Raw genomic sequence first — 21,163 nt, 5'->3', positions numbered from 1 at the left:
CAAGAGCCAGCCAGCGCCTGGGAGGGCTGTGCCTGGCCTCGTCCCACTGCCAGCCCCAACGCTGCCAGCCATGGACGGCTGCCTCACTGCCCCAGCCACCTCTCGCCACCCTGGCTGCTCTCTCTGCCTGCTGGGAGCGTTTCGGAGGCTTTCTGCCAGCTAGATGCCAAAGTTGGCAGAGGTGGCATTCAGGAAGCAGCCGGCAGGTTAATCCTCCTAATAATTTGTAGCATGCAGGATGGAGTGGAGAACTGAAGTAGAAAGCGTCGTGCTGTGGGTTTCTATGGCATTTAAATTTCATCATTGTCTTGATATCTGCATATCAATTACGCAGGAAAGGAGGAAAGGAGGAGGGGCAGAGGTTACATGGGAGCTAAGAAAACAGTGACAGCAATAATCCGGCAAGCACAGGTCCTATTGCAAAAAATTACGCCAACTGCCTACCAACACTTTTCTTTCTTTAGCAAGTCCTCCCCATCTCTTTCTCTCTTTTGCTTTGCTTTTTTCCCTCCTGAATCCCCTGTAAATGGAACATGGGCAGATTAGCTGGTTCCCCTTCATTCCTGCTTGTCCAAAATGGATGGTAAGAAGAGAGGGGGAGAGAGAGAGGAAAAAAAATACTCAAAATGCCTGGAGCCATGGCTTGTGGATAAAAACCAGCTGCACATGAAAAATAATTGATGTGGGTTTTGAGCTACTACAGTTTGGAGAATAAAACACCAACTCAACCCTTACTTCCTGGAAGACAGCAGAACCTTTTAAAAGTATTGTTGAAAATAGGGTTTGGTTTTTTTTTTTTTTAGCAGTGGATGCACAGAGTCTAATGCACCTGGATCCAGCCCTGTGTGCTGCCAGGCAATCCCCTGTGGCACTGGGCTCGGGGGCTGACCTTCCTTCCTAAAACATATCCCTGTCAGAAGGCATTTTGGTGCTGTTAGTCAGAGAAGTGTAGCAGCTATCGGACCTCCTGGACACCCAAATGAGCCTTAACCCTCTCGTCCCTCCCATGAATCCAAAGAGAGGACTTTAAGTGGAAGCTATATCTGATTTCACCACCAGGTGATGAACCCTTGCTGGAGCACAGAGGTCCCTTTGAGTGGTGCAGGGAGACCCTTTTGTGTACTAAAAGGACTGATGCTATATCCAGAGGGAAAAGGATTCAAATCTTTACCAGACTACATAGTAAATGGGTTTGTCTGTGTTCAGTAAAGGGATTTATCGTTATGTGCAATGTGCAGAAGTCTACCCAAAGACTGCGATGGTCTCAGCTTTGCCCCCATGTAAAATGAACCGCAGTGAGTAACTCCAGGGTTTCTTCTTCCTCTCTTTTTCAGGTTCCCTACTGACCTTTTGCATTTTTCCCCACGGTGGGCAGAAATATGGTCCTTTCCATCCTCATTACAGACTTCTGAAGTGCAGCGCTATCATTGCCATAATGCTTCTGTGACTTGACTTCCAATTACTAAATCCCATGAAAGGGCTCCCATTCTTGTATGCACACCGGTCCAGCATGCAAAATACTTGGCTCCAAAAAGTAGATCATTGGCTACAGGGAAAAGTAAGGGCACTTTGGTTCCCTCATTTTCTCCAGTTGTCTGTAGGGTGATGCCTTATATCAGAACTCAGCTTTAACAGGAACTTAAACAAGGAAATATGAAGCTTTAATCAGGAATTATCGCTCTGGATTATCCTTTGGTTTATTTTCATACAGAAAACTTAGGAATCAAGCTGTTTCAAAATACAGTGAGTCAGGGAAACGTTTTCATTGCTCATTTGATGACAGTTGGAAGATTTTCAGTGATTTGCAAAAAAATGGAAAAGTGCAAGACTTAACAATGGGTTTTAATAGAAAGGATTAAAGATGTGGTACCAAAACAGACGAGAGGGAGGTGGCTTCAGACCCCATCCAAAACCCACTGATCAGGTGTCAAGTGCCATTGACTTCAGTGGACTTTGATTCAAGACCATATTTTTTCTTGAAACAAATTTCTATTCCTTTCAACAAAGCCCTTTTAACATGTTTAAGTTTGTATGTGGTACATTAACCTCTGTTCATGGCTGGAGGAGTGGATCATCTCCTGAGAACAGCCACCAGATCCGGATAAGCCAAATTTTCTCTGAAGTCAAAAGGACGCTTTCTGCTGACCCAGCAGATCCCTTGTAGAGACAGTAGCATCACCGTCTCCCACACGGTAGAGCAAAGGACCAGTACCATATCACTTGATACTTATGTTCGTCACCCAAAACATTGGGAAAAGGCAAAAAAGGTCAGTGAAAGCAATATGGAGCAAGGCGTAGCTTCCATGGGGAAGGACTCTGTACAGGAGCGTGGCGGCTCTTGCACAACACAACACAACAAAACACAACACAACACACTACACTTTGCACCAGTGGAAGGGGGGGATCCTTTTGCCCCCGTCTCTCCCAGCAGCAACCTACTGCTGAGCAGCATGTGAGATACATCCAGTCCTGCCCAGAGGACACCTGAAAGGGCCCCTCAATGAAAAATAACTAACACACTAAAAATAAGCATCTCTAGAGCTAAAGCACGTAGGTAATTGTTCAGCTGGAATTGCTGCCCTGCAGTTACGCTGCTCGGTGGAGAGCACTCTGATCCGGCCTATCATCTTCCCGCTGAAGTGCAATGCTCCGTCTGGGTATCACCTCCACTCCCCGCACAGAACCGAGTGGGCCATGCCCAGTCCGTGGAGGAGCAGTGAGTGCACGGGCAGGTGCAAGATGGCACACATGACACCATTTAAAATAGTCAGGCGTGTCTGAAGGACTGCATCGGCCCCAATGGCCTCCTGTTAAACTGTAACAGGAGTTCTGCATACTTACACGGATGGCAATAGAGAAAATGGTGATCTTTGAACAAGCCTCTAGTTAAAAAGTAAATCTGATCTTTTGAATTTTTGAGAATAAAAATAGACAAAAGTCTAAGCCAGACGGCTCTGACTGGGCAGTAGGTGAGGTATTCCCCCTGTGGTTTGCTTCTAAAATTAGCTTCACATACTGACTTGAAAATGTTAATCCCAGCTCATCCCTACCCTTGGCAGAGGGCTTGGGGGAAGAGATTTGCAGAGGCTCCTCTCTCATCACCTGGTTCAGGGGCCAGGATTTCACCCTGACAGAAAAGGCCGAAGGGCTTCTGCTGCCTCTTCCCAGGGACGGCAACACACCCTTGGGGACCTCTGCCAAAGCAGCAGGCTCTGCTCCTTCCTCCAGGTTACCTCCTCAGCGTCTCTGAGGAGGCAGAGGCTATCCCCCGGGCCTGTCAACCCTGCTTATTCCCCTCTAACTTACTGGAACATGTATATTCAGGGAACATCATCACTCTTTAAAGACTCCTTAAGTGTAATCGAGAAATGCAAACACCAGACAAAGACAGGTGATCTTCACATTTCTGGGCCTTTCCGTCTACCTGGCTACCTACAACCACATTGCAGGAATGACAGCTGGAAACATCTCGTGCTCTTCCTTAACCAGCAGTACAGTATGAATCCAAAAGCCTATGATCCTGAAGAAAGTTTGGGGAGAGGTGAACACTCTCCTCCTCATAACTATGTGATTTTCTCCTCCGGCACCTCAAGAGGCAACACTGACAGACAAAGAAAATAAAACTGTGCTGAAACATCTCTGTGCACTTCCTACCCTCTGCTGAACTCCCACCAGCCCTGCGAAGCAGCAGGCAGCCACGCCTGCCCTGGGAAGATACCCACAGCTTGTGGCCCTGCACAGCTCCGCAGGGGGTATTCACTGAGCCACCGGCTTGGGTGCACTCATGGATGCATGTTTGTGCAGGTCCCATGGGGCAACCAAGAGCCAGGAAGGGGGTGTCGGGAGGATCTGAGCTGCCTGTGGCCAGAGTTGCAGACTGTGTGGCCTCCAACAAGTAAAACAAATTCATCTAGGAAGAGCAAACAAGTTTTATCAGTTTGCAGAGCTGCTAGGCAGGAAAGAAAGTGCAACTCAATTATTTGGCTTATGAGGACCAAGGCATGTGAGCCAGCAGCATCTCAAAGGAGCAGGCTTATGCTACCAAGGTGAGGGCAGTTCATCAGCTCTCTCAAATTTTTGGATACTCAAGCTGACTTTTGGATGTCCTACCTGGGGTTATCTGGAAATTGTCCTTTATTCTCTCCAGTTTTCTATGCAGTGGATCTGTTTAGCAATATCAGACCTCCTGCCCCTGCCACTGCTGTAAGCATGTCCTTACCACACGCTCTTTCTCTCTCCTGTCTCTGTGATTCCATACCTACCATGTAGCCTCTCTCTTCCCATTTTCCCTCGCTGGCCACTGCTCTTCCCTCTCATTTCTAGCTGAAGCCCAAGCCTAGTTGCACTCTCCCTCTCCAGCCATTGATACCACCGTCCATCTCCCTCACGATTTTGTTCTGCAGTTTTTCAGTCCAGATCATCTCCTTCCCTTCTGCCCCAGGGATTTCTCCAGAGCCATCCTCTGCCCCAGTCAGCCCTGTCTTCTCCTTTCAAGACAATTACTCCTCCTGCCCATGGACCTCAACCTGCTCTATGCTCCTGGTGCCAAATAGCTTGACACAGTAGTGTGAGCTCTTGCTCAGGTCCGCCCAGACTTATCACCCTATGGCAGACTTATCACCTGGCAATTTTGGTGTAGAAGGAACAGTAGTGATGAATTACAATGGAGATAAATTCCTCGCCTGTGGCTTGCACTTTTCCTTTCCCAGCCCTGCGACTGACTGCTGCAACCTGACTGTAACAACACAAACTCCCGTGTGATTCCTCAGCAACACATCACTCTTTTGTGAGACGTGAGGCAGAAACCCTCCAGAACATCCTTTTCCTGCACGGCCACTGCTGTGAGGAGGCTCAGAAGTGTGGGTGCAGCCCTCGCCGTGATGGGCAGGCTGGAGGACAAGCCCCCAAGTAGCCCGCAAGTGGCCGTTGGGGCTCGACGGGTGCCTGGGGCTGGAAGTCCCTGTCTAGACGCGCCCATGTGGAGGGCAGAGAAAATGACAGCGGCAACGTGAGCAAAATGCTTCTCTGTAGTATGTAAGTCAGCACTGAAAAATTAGAAAGATGAAAAAGATCAGCCTACCTGTACCATTTAAGGTATAGACATAGAGATAACACCGCCCCATGAGTCAGATGTTTGACTGCTATCGGTAGATTATGGACTAAATACCTCTCAGGGAGCATTTTGGTGACGATATAACCCTGAGCAGCCCTGAATGTGCAGCATTTTTTAAATGCATTGCAGAAGGCAGCACGGTGGTCTTAAGGTACCATCATGCTGGTTTTTAAAACAGAGTCGTTCTTACGTTATCCAAGTTCAAAGTGCAGAGAAAGAAGTATGAAACATTTTGTAACGGTTGCAACATGCCCACCTCCCAGGTTAGATTCAGGTAAGTAAAAAAAGTCACGGCTCAGAAGCGCTCCACCCTCGCTCTCCTAATGTCCCTCTGCTGAGACCTAAAAAGGTAATGGTCTGGCGGCGAAAAACAGATGGAACTACGAGATGTAACTTTCAGAGCCCAAAACTTCTGTTGAGGTATGATGGCCAGTGCTATTGAATTGGTCAGTCTGTATGGGACTTCACGGCTCTTAAAGACTGTGAGCTAAGCCACGGATTGCCAGGTCCTGGGAAAGAAGGGAAAACCTCTCACGTTTACGTGGCTCCAACGCTCAGTCCTTCAGTTACCAGAAAAGAGCCAATAACACAAGAAACGTCTTCAAAGTCTTGAGCGGCTCGGGTTTAGTTAGCGGCTAGTTGGGTCGCTCTTTTAAAACCCAGCCGGGCCGGAGGAAGGCTGCGTTTCCAACCTTGGCTTCCACCCTCTCCGCCCCGACAGCGCGCCCGGGCTCGGGAGCCGGCGCCTCCCGCGGGGCGGGGCCCTGCCCCGGGGCGCGGGTCTCTTTCCCGGGCACCAGCCCGCCCGCCCCGGGCTGCCGCGGCGGAGCCGCTCGGGCTGCGGGGGGGGAGGTGGGGGGGGGCGAGGGGGTGCCCTCCGCTGCAGTACCGCGCCTCGCCGCCCACCGGCAACCGCCCCCCGCGGCGGGGCCGCCCCGGCGGGGAGGGGAGGGAGGGGAGAGAGGGGAGGGGAGAGCAGAGCGGCGGCGGGGCGGGGCGCGGGGGCGGGCGGCGGCGGGGCGCTGCGCGGCGGGCGGCGGGGCGGCGGGGCGGCGCGGTGCGCGGCGGGCGGCGGGGCGGCGCGCGCCCGCCCGCCGGTGCCGCGCGGGGCGCTGATGCCGCGCGGGGCCGGTCGCGCCGCGGGGCGGCGGGGCGCGCAGGGCGGGCGGCGGGGCGCTCGGCCATGGGGCGCGGGATGTGGCTGGCGCTGCTGCTGGGCGCCGCCGCCGCCGCTGCAGGTGGGTGGCGACCGTCCGGCGCTCGGCGTTTTCCGTCCTCCGCAGGCGCACGAGGTAGATACGGGGCCGTATGTACGTGTAGGCGCGCGTGTATGCATACATGCGCGCGTGTGTACGTGTATATGCGTATGTATACGCACACGTATGTGTGTGCCCGTCGGCGCGCGCACGCGTGGAGTATCACCCAGGCGTGCGCGCACTACATACACACGCGTATGTCTGTGTATGCGCGTATATGTATACACGCACACATGCACCTACGTACGCGTATATGTACGCACACGCTGCGTATGCGTATGTCCGTACATGTTATGTATGTAGGTATGCGGTATGCGTGTTCGTATGTGGAAGGGCAGGCGCACTGGTGGGGGCCGGGGCTGCGCTCCCAGCCCAGCGCCCCTCGCCGCAGACAAAGAGGGGTGCGGGCGCGCCGCGCTGCCCGCCGCGGCTCCGGCGGGGCGGCGGGGGGAGCCGGGGCCGGGAGGGGCGGCGGGGCCGGGAGAGGTCGGCCCGGGGGCTGAGCGCGGGGGAGCCGGGAGGTGCCGCGGGAGCGGGGCCCGGCCGCGGAGCGCTGCGGGGGGCAGCGGCGGGACGCGGAGGAAAGGCGCTGCGGGTTCCGCAAGCGCGTTCTGGCGGCGGTGCCCCGAGCCGTCGGGGCGCGGAGGGCGGCGGGCAGGGCGGGCAGGGCTCTCAAAGCCCCTTCCCGCGGCATAAACACTTTGCGCTCAGATCTGCCCGCAGCGGGGTCCCGCCGCGCCGCAGCAGAGGCGATTGGGCATAAACAGTTTGCGTAACGCTTCCTCGGCCGGTCGCAAGACGAGTGCCAATTTTCTTCTTTAAAAAGAAGAAAAAACCCAGATGGGAAACAAACGTTTAATCGGGCACAAGATATAAATGAAACATCACAAGGCAAGTGTTGCTAAAATGCTTAGGCAGGAAGCATATGATTTTCCATGGATGTTTTACAGGTGAGTCATGGTATTCGCTGCATGCTCTTTCTCATTAGTGAAGATCCCAGTCCGGTGACATGTACAGTATATAGAATGGGAGTATTTAGTTGGGCAGATTCATTAAGTGCAAGTAAGGAAAAGCAACTTTTCCAGGGCTGTGGCAGAGCAGTCGTGAGCTTGGGGCTGACGGCATGGAAATCTTTATGCTCTCATTTGTCCTTTTACTGAATTCCTGCGGCAGCCAGCGTTACACTAGAAAGCTGTCACTTTTCATAACATGCGGTGCTCTGCATCCGTCATGCAACTCTTTCCAATTCAAGTGAAAACAAACACCCTTTCAAAGGGGGTTTCCTCTCCCCCCTTCCCGCCCCTGAGATGGGAAGTGGGGTCTGCGTGCCAGCAGTGTTTCTCAAATCCTACTGAAGCCAAGGTCCCTGACCCCAAATCTGGCCCCAGGTGAGGAACGGGCCCTCCATGCCTGGCCTGAAGACAGCTGCAGTCAGTGACCGTGCATGACCGGGGCCAGAGCATACCAGGAGCTGGGAGCGATCGAATACCCTCAGCTCCCAGGGTCTCACATGGGAATTTGGAAGCCAGCCCCTCCTGGCTGGGCTCAGGCAGAGCCTTGCCTCTGCCCCTGGGACAGCTACGCCAAGCCCTGCCACCACCACAGTCACCGGGACACCTGCCACCGATCAGGTCCTCCTTCACTGCCTCCCCGGAGGCAGTAATCCATGGTGTGCAAAAACCCAAAAGGACTCATGAACATAAACAATAATCTCGACCTGTCTCAGGGTGCTGACTGAGCCCTGCTCTGTTTACCTCTTCCGAAATCCTGCCTTGCAATTCCGCAACTGAGGGAACCACAGTAAATGTTCATCTATTTGTTCAGCGGCTAACTGCACTGTGTTACGTGTAGCCAAAGAATCCAGGGAAGCAGCCAAAGACATAAATTAGGCCAACTTGTGGTGAGCCTAACTGACAATATGATAATAGCACTTACTTACCTCCCCCTCAGGAGAGCTGCGTAGGTTAGTTAATGTTTATACAACGCTTTGAAACCGATGTTCAGGAGATGTAAGTGATATTACATTAATTTTACAGTTATATTTGTTTACTTTTCTAGAGTAAATGTATTCTGCACAGTTAATATAGGTCACCTCAGACACAGTTTTACCAGGTCCCTGTAGGAAGCTAACTTGGCTGAGCATTTCTTGTTCACTAAAAATTTCCCAAGACTGCTTACCCAGTGAAATCCAGAGACTGGATTCAGAAGTGCTTTGTAATGGGTACATGACAAGCAGCAGTCCGTGTCTGTTCTGAATAATCGGTATAGAAAACCCCTATAGACCTTTGGTGGTAGAAATGTTTTCTTTCCAGGGTGTTTCTTGAAGAGCAGAAGGAGTGCGGAACGCTGTCAGGCTCTGAAGGCTTAGCCTCTGCTAGTGTGCAATATAGCTTAATTGCAACTATGACACTGTAGACAAAAGCTGAATAAACCCCCAAATAAAGGATTTATTGGATGCTAAACTGAAACGACCTTTGGACATAAAAATGCCAAGAAGAAGCCATAATAATTGGTGCACAAAGCTGACTATGTATGACTGGCCCAGCGATAAAGAAGACATTATGCACCTCAGATGGTTTGGCCTGCCCACATCCAAGTCATCAGAGCTTTTTTTATGTTAAACAGTTATGGTTCATCAAATACAGCCTTGATCTACTGTTACATTTATTAATAAAGAGGTGGAGAGCCCCTAATCAAACATTCCTGCACCAGGAGGGTTACATTGCAGATGGTTTCACACCAAACCCCATGGTGATTTTATTTTTCTTTGACACTTTAGCTGTGGATTTTTAAATCGACAAGGCTTCCAGAGAAACTTGGACAAAAACCACAGAGCCTCAGCTGTGAGGCAGCTTGCCAGCATCATTTCAACCAAGGATTATTTATTTTTTTTCCCCCTTTACACACATCAGTGACAGCTTTCTCAAACTTAAGCAGTGCTTCGATTCAACCCTGACCTCGGCAGCAGTTTGGGACTGTGGGGAGATTTGGGGTAGGGATGGGAAAGGGGGTGAAGGTTTGAGGTCATTGGTGGCAGGAGATATTCCTACCAGCTCTCACACCCCGGACACCCGATCTGCCGCACGGTGAGCTGGGGCGCAGCAATGCTGTCCCCCGCGGCCGTCTCCTGGCCTCCTGCCGGCATGCTGCCTTGGCTGCCCCGGTGTCGCCGGCAGCCCCTCTTTCTTGTGCTTTTCTTCCCTTCCCCAGGATCACCTGGATCCCCTTGGAGGCCTCTGGGTAGGGGTGGCATGGCCATGGTCACTGCCCCCGGAAGCCTCAGCCTTGTTCCGGGTCCCTCGGGGCAGGAGGGCGAGGCGGAGGCATCCCTTCTCCCGTGCTGCCTGCTCTGCTCTGCAGCTCTTGGTAGGGATTTTCCCAAGCAGGGAAGCCCTGAGGGGTTTTTGGTTTGTTTTGCTGTTAAAGACACACTGAGCTCCACAGAGGGGAGAGATCAGCAACAGTGCCATGTTCTCCCTCAGCCCCTCCTGGGGTCGGCGGTACTGGCAGCACATGGTCTCGGCGGGGGCAGCGTCCCCGAAAAGCATGCCGCAGGGCTCATCTGCTCCCACCGGGGTAGGGTGCGGCCACCTCGGGAGCTGGCTTCAGTCCCCCGCTCTCTGCCTTGCAGGTCTGGGCAGCGCGACGGGAGCGGGCAGCCCCTGCGAAAAGGCCTGCAACCCCCGGATGGGCAACCTGGCGCACGGGCGGGCGCTGCAGACGGAGACGGCCTGCGGGCGCCATGCTGCTGAGCCCTTCTGTGCCTACACTGAGGACGCTCAGCACCGCTGCAAGCGCCCCACCTGTGGCCGGTGCAGCGGGGCCCACGCGGGGCTGGCCCACCCCCCTGCTGCCATGGCTGACTCCCCCTTTCGCCTGCCCCGCACCTGGTGGCAGGCGGCCCAGGACGCCCCCAGCGAGACCATCCGGCTGGACCTGGAAGCCACCTTCTACTTCACTCACTTGATTTTGGTCTTCAAGTCACCCAGGCCAGCCGCCATGGTGCTGGAGCGCTCCCAGGACTTCGGCGAGACGTGGATGCCTTACAAATACTTTGCTGCTAACTGCTCGGCCACCTTCGGGCTGGAGGATGACGTGAGTCAGAGAGGAGCCATTTGCACTTCCAGATATTCGAGTCCCTTCCCCTGCACCGGAGGAGAGGTAGGTCTGCCACGGTCGGGAAGAGAAAGCCCTCGCCCCAGCCCCCTTTCCCTCTGCAATCTCCGCTCCGGCTTTTACGCTTCTTATTTTACTGCACTGGCATCCGTTGTCATCGAATTTATTTCACAGGGTAAACTAATGTAATTCATTCTGAGGTGATGTAGGCACTGCCCTGCCCCTCGCTTTGCTGAGCTCGTAATCCCACTCTTTCCCAAAAAAATCCTCTCCCCTCACCCAGTGAAACCCCCCCGCACAACTGCAAAGAAGGCAGATGCTGCCAATTCCTTGGGAAAGCCAAAGGGAACATCACTCTTGACAGTCTTCTCCAGTCCTTGCAGTTGTGTGGTTTCAGGGTGTTGCAAATCGGTCCGACTTTGACCAAAATGCAACTATGTTAGAATTAATGGTCACCAGATTCACTTTAAATAGCAAACACCCTCACTGAGAAGTAAGAGTGTCAAAATAGCTACTGGCCACATTGGAATACGGTTCCCATAAGCCAGATTAGCCAGGTAATTAAGAAACCTTATACTTCATCTTTTTTTTTTTTTCTGTGCACACTTACTCTCATGTGAAAAGAGCATGGAAAAAAATGAAGAAAAACATCACGTTTGCTAAAAGGAAAAATAGATTTGAAAAATCAGGTTATTTTCAATATCAGAAACAGCAGATAATAAATCATGCACTTGCAGGTGCTACCAACCATACTCTTCCCTTTGGTGCCTAAGCCTGTCCCGCGGCGCTGGAGACCCTCCCCTGGGAGCCATGGCTGCAGGGCTGCCCTCCAGGGTTCCCACTGGTGGGGAGGCATCCCCAGTGACCAGCGCTGGACTTTAAAGGCTGCTCCCTCTAGTGGCCTCATTTAATGAGCTGGTCTGAAAGTTTAATCAAGCTTTAAATTGCCCTCTGACCTAACACAGAGAAAGGAGCAAATTTCATTAGTGAATGAGGTTTTATAATTTTAGATTCTGCTGATAACATGTTTTGAGGTGAAAGCTTGGTTCTTGGAGACCAGCATTAATGTCTGAGAAAAATCACCTGTTCAGACCCCTTTGCAGTCATTTGGGGTCACCTCTAGCCATGCTCTGGCTAGGAAGCCACTCTCTGCAGAAATACCAAGAACTGTTTGTTCACCGAAGTGCATCTCTTAGCTGTGTCTTGGGAGGCAGCCGATGACCTGCTCTAGGAGAAGCTGCTCCATGCTCTCATCAGCTCAGAAACAAGGATCTCCAGACCTGCCACACAGACCCAGGATGGTTATTTCATTAGCCCAGCAAAGCGTTTAAATCAGATGGCTGGTGAAAGAAACTGCTATCTTCCTCTCTTCTCCTGCCTCCCTTTGCTCGTGCCCCCAAAAAGCTGCCTGAACTTCCTTTCACAGTGAAATATATACAGGAGCTTATAAGAAAGATGGAGAAAGACTTTTCACCAGGGCCTGTTGTGACAGGACAAGGGGCAATGGTTTTAAACTGAAATTGATTTAGATTGGGTATAAGGGAGACATTTTTTATGATGAGGGTGGTGAGACACTGGAACAGGTTGCCCAGAGAATCTGTGGATGCCCCATCACTGGAAGTGTTCAAGGTCAGGTTGGACGGGGCTCTGAGCAACCTGATCTAGTGGAAGATGTCCCTGCCCATGGTAGGGGGGTTGGACTAGATGATCTTTGAAGGTCCCTTCCAACCCAAACCATTCTGTGGTTTTGAATCGGGGCTAACTACAAAGTGGGACCTACAAAAGAAATGATGGATGTACCCCACTGGGAATTTTCCAGTCCCTCAGCACTTCTGCCAGCCTCTGTGTCCCACCACCTGAAACATCAGGTTACGCCAGCCTGTGATACAGTGCAGGGACTGAAATCTATAGCTCTCGGGCCAGCCAGTGGGACGTGTCTGGGATACTCTGACTTGCACGCTCCTTTTTGAGCTTTCCCAGGGATCGTTCTCAGGGATAAGAAACCCAGGGCATCATTCAGGGCAGCAGTTGCCTCGTTTGTGCTGGGTCCCACGTAGCTAGCCCCCGGCGCAGTTTTCACTGTGGTCACTACAGTGATGTACCTGCACACCAGGACGGGGGCTGTGCCTGGCAAGAACCTGTGCAAATCCTGACCTCGGGCCGGCTCCTCTACAGGTTGGGGCAACGCGTGGGGGACAGTAGGATCGAGGTCTTGTGTGTAGAAACCAATGCCAATCTCAAGAAGGAAAGGAATTTGGTGGTGTTTGATGCATCTGCGGTAGCACGCTGCAAAAACAGGCTATTTACCGAACTTGCTCCTGCGGGATCTCTTCTTTTGGCATCGCTTTAGTTTGTGTTATTGCAAAGAAGCTATAAAAGTCAAGATCATTTAATTATTCCAGGTTTTAAACAAATGTTGAGTCCAAGGGGCTGGAGCTTATAAGATTTTATTTATATGGCACACTTCAGTTCCCTGCACTTAAACACCACTTTTTACCTGCAAAGTAATAACAGCAGCTCTCTGGTGACCAGATGGCAAGCCTGCATGCTTAGCAAACATCACATTTAATTTATTACAGTGTGCTACATTCCAGCAATTACTTGTAACTGCCAATAGCAACATGTATCTCACCTAAAGAAACATCAGAGTTTTGTGTTCTGTTTGGAGTTACGCTGTGCTTTACTCCCACTTCTGGTAGCACCTAATTTCAGACATATGGAAACAGTAATTTCACTTGAAACAGTGGTTTCAAATGTGCAATCATCTGAAATGTCCAGGTCTGAAGGGTATTATTTAATTGCAGCTCAGTTGCTGCAGTTTTCTTTAAAGCACAAACATAAATTCTGCGAGTGCTACTGGATTTCTTTTTTAACTTTTTAGAGTTTTTTAACTGTGATGTAACAACTATAACCTGTGATCCCAACTGTGTATCACACCGTCTATATACCACTCTCGCCCACTTTCCAACATTTCACCACCACATGTGCATTTCCAGGCACAGAGTCAGGGCTTGCAGGGTTTTGCGGGACGGTGGGGTCTCTGCATGTTGCTGGCAGCTCGGTCACTGCCGCCCGTCCTCCTGGATGAGCAATTTGCAGAGCGCAGGGGAGGCCTCAGGAGATGGCGGCTGACCCCAAATGGCACCAGAGATGATCCACCCGTGTTTCTGCCGAGTGTTACAGCACCTGCGAGCCCTGTTTCAAGGCAGCAGCGTGCAGTAGCTCATAGTACTCAGGGGCTTACAGCCTCTTTTTAATAAATCACATGTGCTAATTTGGAGCAAAGCTGTACCTGCTTCAGTTCCTATTGAAAAGAAAAATCAGGCTTCTTGCATTTCTTCTGCCCTCATCATCATGAGTCATTCCTTGGATGCCTAGTTCAACTCTTATGACAAAAATCCTCCCTCATCACAACTTGCCATGATGTTGATCTTGAGGAGATTTATGATACCACAGAAAGCAAGCTGCCAAGCCTCCGGGTTCATTTCAAAGATCCAGAGCTCAGAGCTGGTGGAGAAATGAGAGATGCTGAATTGGCTCTGGGAGACGCCTTTCGTCTTTCTTCTGTAGTAGAGTGGCTCTGGGCTTCCGTTTGTGGTGGTGGGACCGGGGTGGTGGAGGGCGTTGGGAGAGTGGTCTGCATGGGGGGGCTGCAGGGTGCCACCATGCTGCAGTCACCCAAGCTGAAGGCCACCACGGCGGTGAGAGCCGGCAGTGGTGATGTCTTACGCCACATGTGGCACTTGGCAGGTCTACTGATGAGTAGAGTAACCTCAGCAGGGACTTGGCAGGTCTCTGCCCTTCCTCGCTACCTATCCCTGACACTGCAAAACCTCCAGGCGCGGTTATCCTCTGCTTTGGATGCATCTGAGTCCTCCACCCTGAAGCAGGCATGAGCTGGAGGATCAACAGCCTAATGGTGGGAATAGGAAGAAAAGGGCAGATCTGGACGGAACTGTAGAGGAAAGAGGTTGAAGGCTGCATGGCACAGTACTGATGTCAGGAACACTGCACTGATGCTCTGGGTTTGGTCTTAAAGGCTTTCTCGGTGGAAGTAAGCATGAGTTCACAGGTCAGCACATGCTCAGAGACTTTGCCAAGCTGAGCCCCATGCTGGAGCAGCCTGGCTGTAGTCTGGCCTCATGCAAAGAAGAACCACCCTTTCAGCAGCCAGGAAAGCAATGACTTCTCTGCAAGGATCCAGGAGCCAAACAAAATAACTGAGCCCCTCCTCGGTAGGGAACAAAGGAAAAGAGGCAGATGGTGGGCGCCCGCCTTCTGCCCCGGCATCCCCAGGCACTCACTGCGTCCTGTTCAGAAACCCACCCGCAGGCTGGCACTGCTTTCAGGAGCTCTCACCATTCAACACCTAGGGCCAGGCTGTCCCCCTGTCGTGGGGCCCGTCCAGTATGGGCGAGAAGCGGGAAGGAGGAGGAAACCTCAGTACAACCAACCCGGGTTTCCAGCAAGCTTCAAGCATCTGTCAATTTGAGGGGTCAGATTTGCAACACTACGAAGGGGACAAGAAACTCCTTCCGTGTCAGGGAATAATTTCAGATCAGCTGCACGCAGAGGGGTCACTAAAGACTTTCCCCATGCTTAATTTAGTGAATTAATTGTTTCACAGCAGCAGTTTGTTTAGCATAGGCAGAAACCTCTAAATGCTGGCCTTATATCATCAGTGTTTTAAGAGAAAGGCTCAGGCCAAGTTTTAGCCTGGATCATACAAATGTTCTACAAATCCAGAGTATTTCCACTGTTTTCCAGGGTGTAACCCTTCAGCCACGTTATTGCAAAGGAAATCAGAACTGGATTCACCAGCCAAACATAATCTGATCTAAGTAAACAAGATGCAGATATAAACTCTTTCAGCTTCATGCTCAGACAAGAATGCCAATTTTATTAGTATGCATAAAAGGCTGTCTTCCCTCCCATTGTTCAGATCATATTAATATCTCTTCCTTTGCAGCCTAATCTGATCGCTGTTAAGGGCTCATTGACAAGGGGCCCTTAGCAGATGTTAATTCTTTAACTGTGAGCGAGAGTGACTGTCCACTCTGCAATTCAATTATCTCATTCACTTTACATTCCCATCTGTGGTCAATTCAGGTTAGCTCGCCTGAGTGTCCACATTTAGACAAGCTCCAGGATGAAAGGACTTACTGAAGCAGAGTCTCCTTGACAAGATTTTAGTAAATTAGTAACTTATTTGAGTGTTCATCTATTCAGAATACTGCTAATAAATCACTTGGAGACCTCAGCTATTGTTGCTGTTTGCTATTAATAGAAGAGGCGTATTTGCAGTTTGACTATATTCCAGCAACAAATTCTAACGTGCTTTTAACTTTTGAAACATCACATACCACTGTTTTACTGTGGGGTGTGTGTCTTACTGAGCATTTTATTGATCTCATGTGCGTTCTGTAGCAGAAAAACCTTAAAATGTTTTGCCTTACACTGTTACTGCATGCAGCCTGCCTCTGTTCCTTAAGGATTTGGACACCAGTCCTACTGGTTCTACCTGAAATTAGCTGTGTAGAGGACAAGTAAACTGTGTCCTGCTACTCACAAGTTTGGCCCTGATAGACAGCGAGGAATTCTAACACTCACTGACACAAACAGGAGTTAAAGATGCTCAGTGATTTTTATTTTGGAGCCCGAACTTGGGGTTGTAGAAACACTCTGTTGCAGCCTAGAAGCTTTTGCCCGGTTTTTTTGCCTGTCTTTTAGGCCTGAATAAGCTTGGGTTTTAAGCTGATCATTGCTGTCCTTAACTGAAGCTAGATCTCCATTGCTCTGAGATCCTCCAAGGATCTCATGGGTCACAGGAGATACAAGTTCAGTCACTTGCAGGACTTGGGACTCCACAAAGAACCTGGGCAAATATGCAAGAATAACCTCAAAACAGCCTGGGACGTCAGCCCATTAGAGGGCTGCAAACGGCTTTTTTAATCATCCTGTGCCACTGGTGTCTGCACAGAGAGAAAACAAAGGCCCAAACTGATAAGAAGGAAAGAGGGATCCTGGCTGGTGTTCAGCAGTGCTCAGGACACGTGAGGACACGGCAAGGGAAGCGTGTTTTCAAGTCCCATCTCTACACTGTGTAGAAGTGCATTTTGTAGGAAAAAAAACCTCTTTAACAGCATCTTCCTGATGATTCTGTCTTTGGGAAAATGCAAATTGTCGGGCTCTGTACAGAAATGCCACATGCAAAAGAGAGTCTGTTCAGCTGGGGGCCAGGGGTGATGGGGGTGATGGCCAGACCCAGCCCAACTCTTTGCGTTATATCAGTGAATTTGGCAAGACATGGGGGCCATTATTTCATAAGCACAAGAATAATGATTTCTAGGGGAAAAGTTAATGAGACAAAGTAAACGAAGTCAGGCCAGAGTCAATGAGTGATGTAGGAACCTAGAAATCCTGGGCTGTGGCAGCTGGCCATTCAGCACGGGGTGGCTGGGGAAGGTTCGTGAGAGCCGAGTGGGATGCGTGCCTGCCGGCCAGCACAGCACAGGGCTCGCTGCTTGCGGCAGCGCTGGCAGCATCGGCACGCCAGCAGGATGCTGTCCTCCCACCAGCCGCCTTGCCCATGGCTGTGGCGAGGTTCATCTCCTGGCTTGGGCCCCGAGCTTTCCCTCCTGGCAGGGAAGCCCATCTTCCCAAGGCCTGTGCAGGGTTTCCACTGGCTTTAGCATTGTCGGGTTGCGGGGAGCCTCTCCCTGTAAATAGTGGGGCAGCAAAAAGGGGATTCAGGGAAAAAGGGGAAACCTGAGCTTAGTTTTTAATCTGTTCCTGGGAGGACAGGAGATGAGGGCAGTTCTTGGCACATGTGGAGACAAACCTTCGGTCTCCAGGGAATTTTGCCATGAAAGGTACTTTCCTCTCCAGAGATTGGGCACCATCAGGGCTGAGTGACACAACTGCTGTTTTCCGGGCGCCGGCACCTGCTTTTTAAGTTTTCCACACCTGGAGTACCAGGGATGATACTACCAGGTCTCTGGGCCAGATTGTGTCAAAACCCTCCCTCTCTGATGCAGTCAGTCCCAGAGCAGTGACATGTCCCTTTGCTGGGCCTCCCAGGTGCTCAGCATCTCTGGAGGACCAGAGCATGAGAGGGGCAAGACGCTTCTCCAACCTGCCCGGTGATCCTCCACATGATTCCCCCCGTTGCAGTTAGCCCACAGGAAGGTCTTATCGTCTCCTTTTCTCCCTGGCTTTCCCAGTGCTTTTGACACTTGGCGGTTGGCCCTCCGCTTGGCCAGCTCTTGAAATGCAGCCGCCCCTGGGATGGAGCCTAGCCAGTGTTTAACAGTGCGTATCGGCGGTCCTCCATTTAGAACAGCAAGTTTCTAACAACTGCGGATCAGGGCTTCTGGATCAGCCTCCAATTATGGCTAAAACAAATTATTCCTCAGAGTAAGCTTGACCAGTCTGTGAAAGGGGGTATATTGTAGGCTGCCAACAGCAGGAAGCAATGAGTCCCAGGGCTCCAGGAGACCCTTTCCAAACTTCTTATGTAGGAAGTGAAGAGCACTGTACCCACATGAAACAAGATGAATTTGGGTAGGCAGAATTTAATTCTCTAAATTGGCATCTGGCCTTGTTAGTGGGACTATTGCTTCCCTTGAGAAAAGTGCCACAGGATTTTAGCGGTGCAGCCAGAGCCTCTCTTCAGGCACTGCACCCCACTGCTTCATTTCACAGTTCATTTTTGTCATGAAGGGAGGACTGGCTCACTTACTCAGCTCCCAGTTTGCTGGCTGGAAAGTAGGGCTGCCATGTTTCTCTTTAGGATTCCTGGATACAACCGATTACACGGGAAGTGTGTAACCTAAAGCAGTGAATCGACACATCTCAGAAGTTTTGGATCAAAAGCTCATGGGGACTTAATCTGAGATTAATCGCCATGCACAATGGGTGTCGGCGTGAGATATCCAGTCTACCAACGTTCAAAATCCTACACAAATGGTGAAGTCCTCAAATTCTCCCTGGGCTACATTTCCAGGAAGAAAAGAAGTTGATGTCCAAAACCAAATTTACTCGACACGTATGTCGTGACTCCCTATCACCAGTCTCTGTGCAGCGTCCCTCATTGCTGTGGTCAAAATCTGTAGCCATGAGTTGAAAGGGCAGTGCTGTTTCTCATGGCCTTTTTGACTATGCGTGTTTACATATAATTCAGACAGGTGTTCCTTTTCCCAAAATTAAGTGCAGCTCATGGTAACTGGATGGTTTAAGCAGCCAGCTCTATAGACACAAAGCCTTTTCATTATAGACAAGAGCAGTTGAAAAATATTCATGAAATTGGGCTGAAAGAAATCCCCTTGATCCCTAGTACTGTTGCAGGCGTTCTTGCCGAAATGCTAACCTGCTGCCTTGCAGGCTTTTGCAGTGGTGCATCGTGCTCAGAAGCTGTTAAAGGGGTTATTCTGCAGCTCTGGGGAGTGAGCCAGCTTTTCTTACACCCTGCCTACGAACAAGCAAGTCCAGTTCTCTGTCTGGTTCTTTGGAGGTAGCTCCAGGTTTTCTTGGTCTTCCATACGCATAACAGGTACTGCCGGCAGGCCAAGGCTGAGAACATAAATCTTTGTGGGGATAGGGAAAGGAGGGGAATTGCTGGAGGGAAGAGTATTTAAATGCCATCGTTCTTGCTGATCGGTCAAAGGACTTCTTCATATCATCAGCTGAAATGTGCTGGTTCATTTTGCTATGCAGGATAGCGCAGCCTTGGAGACGGTGATTCTGAAGATGAGAAAAAAGCAATAACTGTTTTCCTTGATAGTGCATAGCTGATTATATCATGCATCTGGAGGGTTTTGTGAGCCAAGAAACTGAGTGTTTTTATCTGTTTGATGAGTGAAAGTAGTGATTAGGCAAAATAAACCCATTGTGGAATAAACTATCAATTCTTGGAGAAGCACTGTTAACTGCAGGTGAAGAAATCCAAATGTTTTGAGCTGTTTTGAGTTGGAGAGAGATTTTTCTGGTAAGAATATTACTTCTGTGATCATAGGCTGCATGAAGACAGGCATGACCTAGCAGTGTTTCGTTTTCATCTAATGAAATTGTGCGGCGGGATGTTGAAAGGCAGCTGAGAAGATGGCTCTCGTCTGATTGATTATGTCCAGAGAAGTCAAGGATCCTGGAGAAATCCCGAGGCTCTTGCCTAGCTCTCCTCATGCCTTTCCCAGCCCCTCACCAGCCGGCTGCTGCGTGTGAGCTTGTCCCATACAGCTTCTTGCTTTTGAGAATGGCAGAAGAATGCCTTGAATTTCCCAAAAGATAAAAGTTGCCTTCGTATAAATTAACTTGCCAAGGCCCCTACATGGGCCAGTTATTTGAAATAGCTGGATTTTCCTCCTGAAGTCTTTGTAAGATTGCCTAACTTTTGGATGGTGAGACAAGGGATTATTTGCCTTGTTTTATGTGCTGTAAAAGATTGCAGAAGGGCTGTAGGCGTGGGCCAAAATGGAGTGCCATTTCTCCAGCATCTCAAGGAGCTCAGGGGCTACTGTTGGTGCTCCACAGCAGGTGTCTGTCACCATGGCTTGGGGACATGGACAGAGTGCTTCACAGTGTGGCCTGAAAGACAGGCTCCACTGCTCAGTTTGACCTCAGTGTCTCTGACAGTCACTTCTCTGCAGTGGTGAGGCAGGTTTCCCAATTTCTCTTGTTTCATCTCACCCGGGTGATGCTGAGGTTTGCACTGCGAATGTGCACACGCAGGTGATGGTCAGACCTCTCTGTGAGAAAAGGACGCTCTTCTTCCCTGCAGTCCACTTGTCTGACAGGCAGAAAACCAAAGTATATTAGAGGAGCTAGTGGGTGATACCTGCTCAGTTTAGGCTGATGAATTTCCCACACCATGTGAATTGTTTACAGCATCTGCCAAAAAGTCTTTTTTTAGCCTAGGATCATTCCAGTGAACATACATAGCACAGAGATACGCATGGGTTTCTCTCTTAAAAGCTCTTTTGCTTGGTGTGGTAATACATCAAATAAGTCTGTTTTGTCAACAGAGGGTACCAGCGTTCTGGCTTCTTCACAGGGGGAGGAGCCCACCAGGCTTGATTTTGTGAAGGAACAAGACTGTTTTCATAAAACTTTTAGGACCTTAATGCCTTTAAGATATATCTCCCAAATGTGGTTGAAGCTAGCCATGGGTTTCAAAAGTTTTTAGGGTGGACTGATGGACAGACGCATTGATACACATGCAGTGCAATGGCATAAGGCCTATTTCAGTAGGGAACTAACCTGAAAGATATGGGAAGGCTTTGCAAGCAAAACACTCCTCTGGAGACACAGCTCTCCACACTGGGAAGACCCAAGGAGAGAGCCTGGCAGAAGTTGACCACACTGATGCAGAAAATCCTTGGAAACTAAAATACTGACCAGGAGAGTAAATGCTAGCATGGGGTTGAGTCCTCAATACTAAAACTGGGAGACAAGAAAAACCTATCATCTGCAGAGTATCTGTCTCTCTCAGAGGATGTATGTGGGCAGGGAATATGTTGGTTGTTGTAGGCACTAGGTCTGGTGGTTAGACCATGTGTCTGACAAACGGGCCACCTGAGCTGCTCCTGCACTGGCAGGGCTGAGGGAGCCCCATTAAACTAGGCAGCTCCTGTGCCCTGAGGCTTCCCACTGTAAAAAGGGGTCCCCAAAGGTATCAGGGCAG

At 50.4% G+C, this 21,163-nt stretch overlaps 1 protein-coding gene across 4 annotated transcripts in view; it reads left to right on the top strand.

The window, feature by feature from the left end:
• Positions 1-6,295: 6,295 nt before the first annotated feature.
• Positions 6,296-21,163, top strand: part of NTN4 (netrin 4) — a 50,451-nt gene continuing 35,583 nt past the window's right edge. Inside the window, exons 1-2 of one of the 4 annotated variants that reach the window (XM_076334945.1) lie at positions 6,296-6,351; positions 10,001-10,530. In XM_076334945.1, coding sequence (XP_076191060.1) covers positions 6,297-6,351; positions 10,001-10,530 — 585 coding nt within the window. In that variant the 5' untranslated portion in view covers position 6,296. Of the gene's footprint in view, positions 6,406-7,025; positions 7,320-9,402; positions 9,736-10,000; positions 10,531-21,163 lie in introns of those variants that run through there. The other 3 variants (XM_076334934.1, XM_076334954.1, XM_076334929.1) reach the window with 3 other exon arrangements.

The sequence above is a fragment of the Aptenodytes patagonicus genome, chromosome 1, assembly GCF_965638725.1.
Source record: "Aptenodytes patagonicus chromosome 1, bAptPat1.pri.cur, whole genome shotgun sequence".
Classification (NCBI taxonomy): domain Eukaryota; kingdom Metazoa; phylum Chordata; class Aves; order Sphenisciformes; family Spheniscidae; genus Aptenodytes; species Aptenodytes patagonicus.
This window is presented reverse-complemented; position numbering and strand designations above follow the sequence as displayed.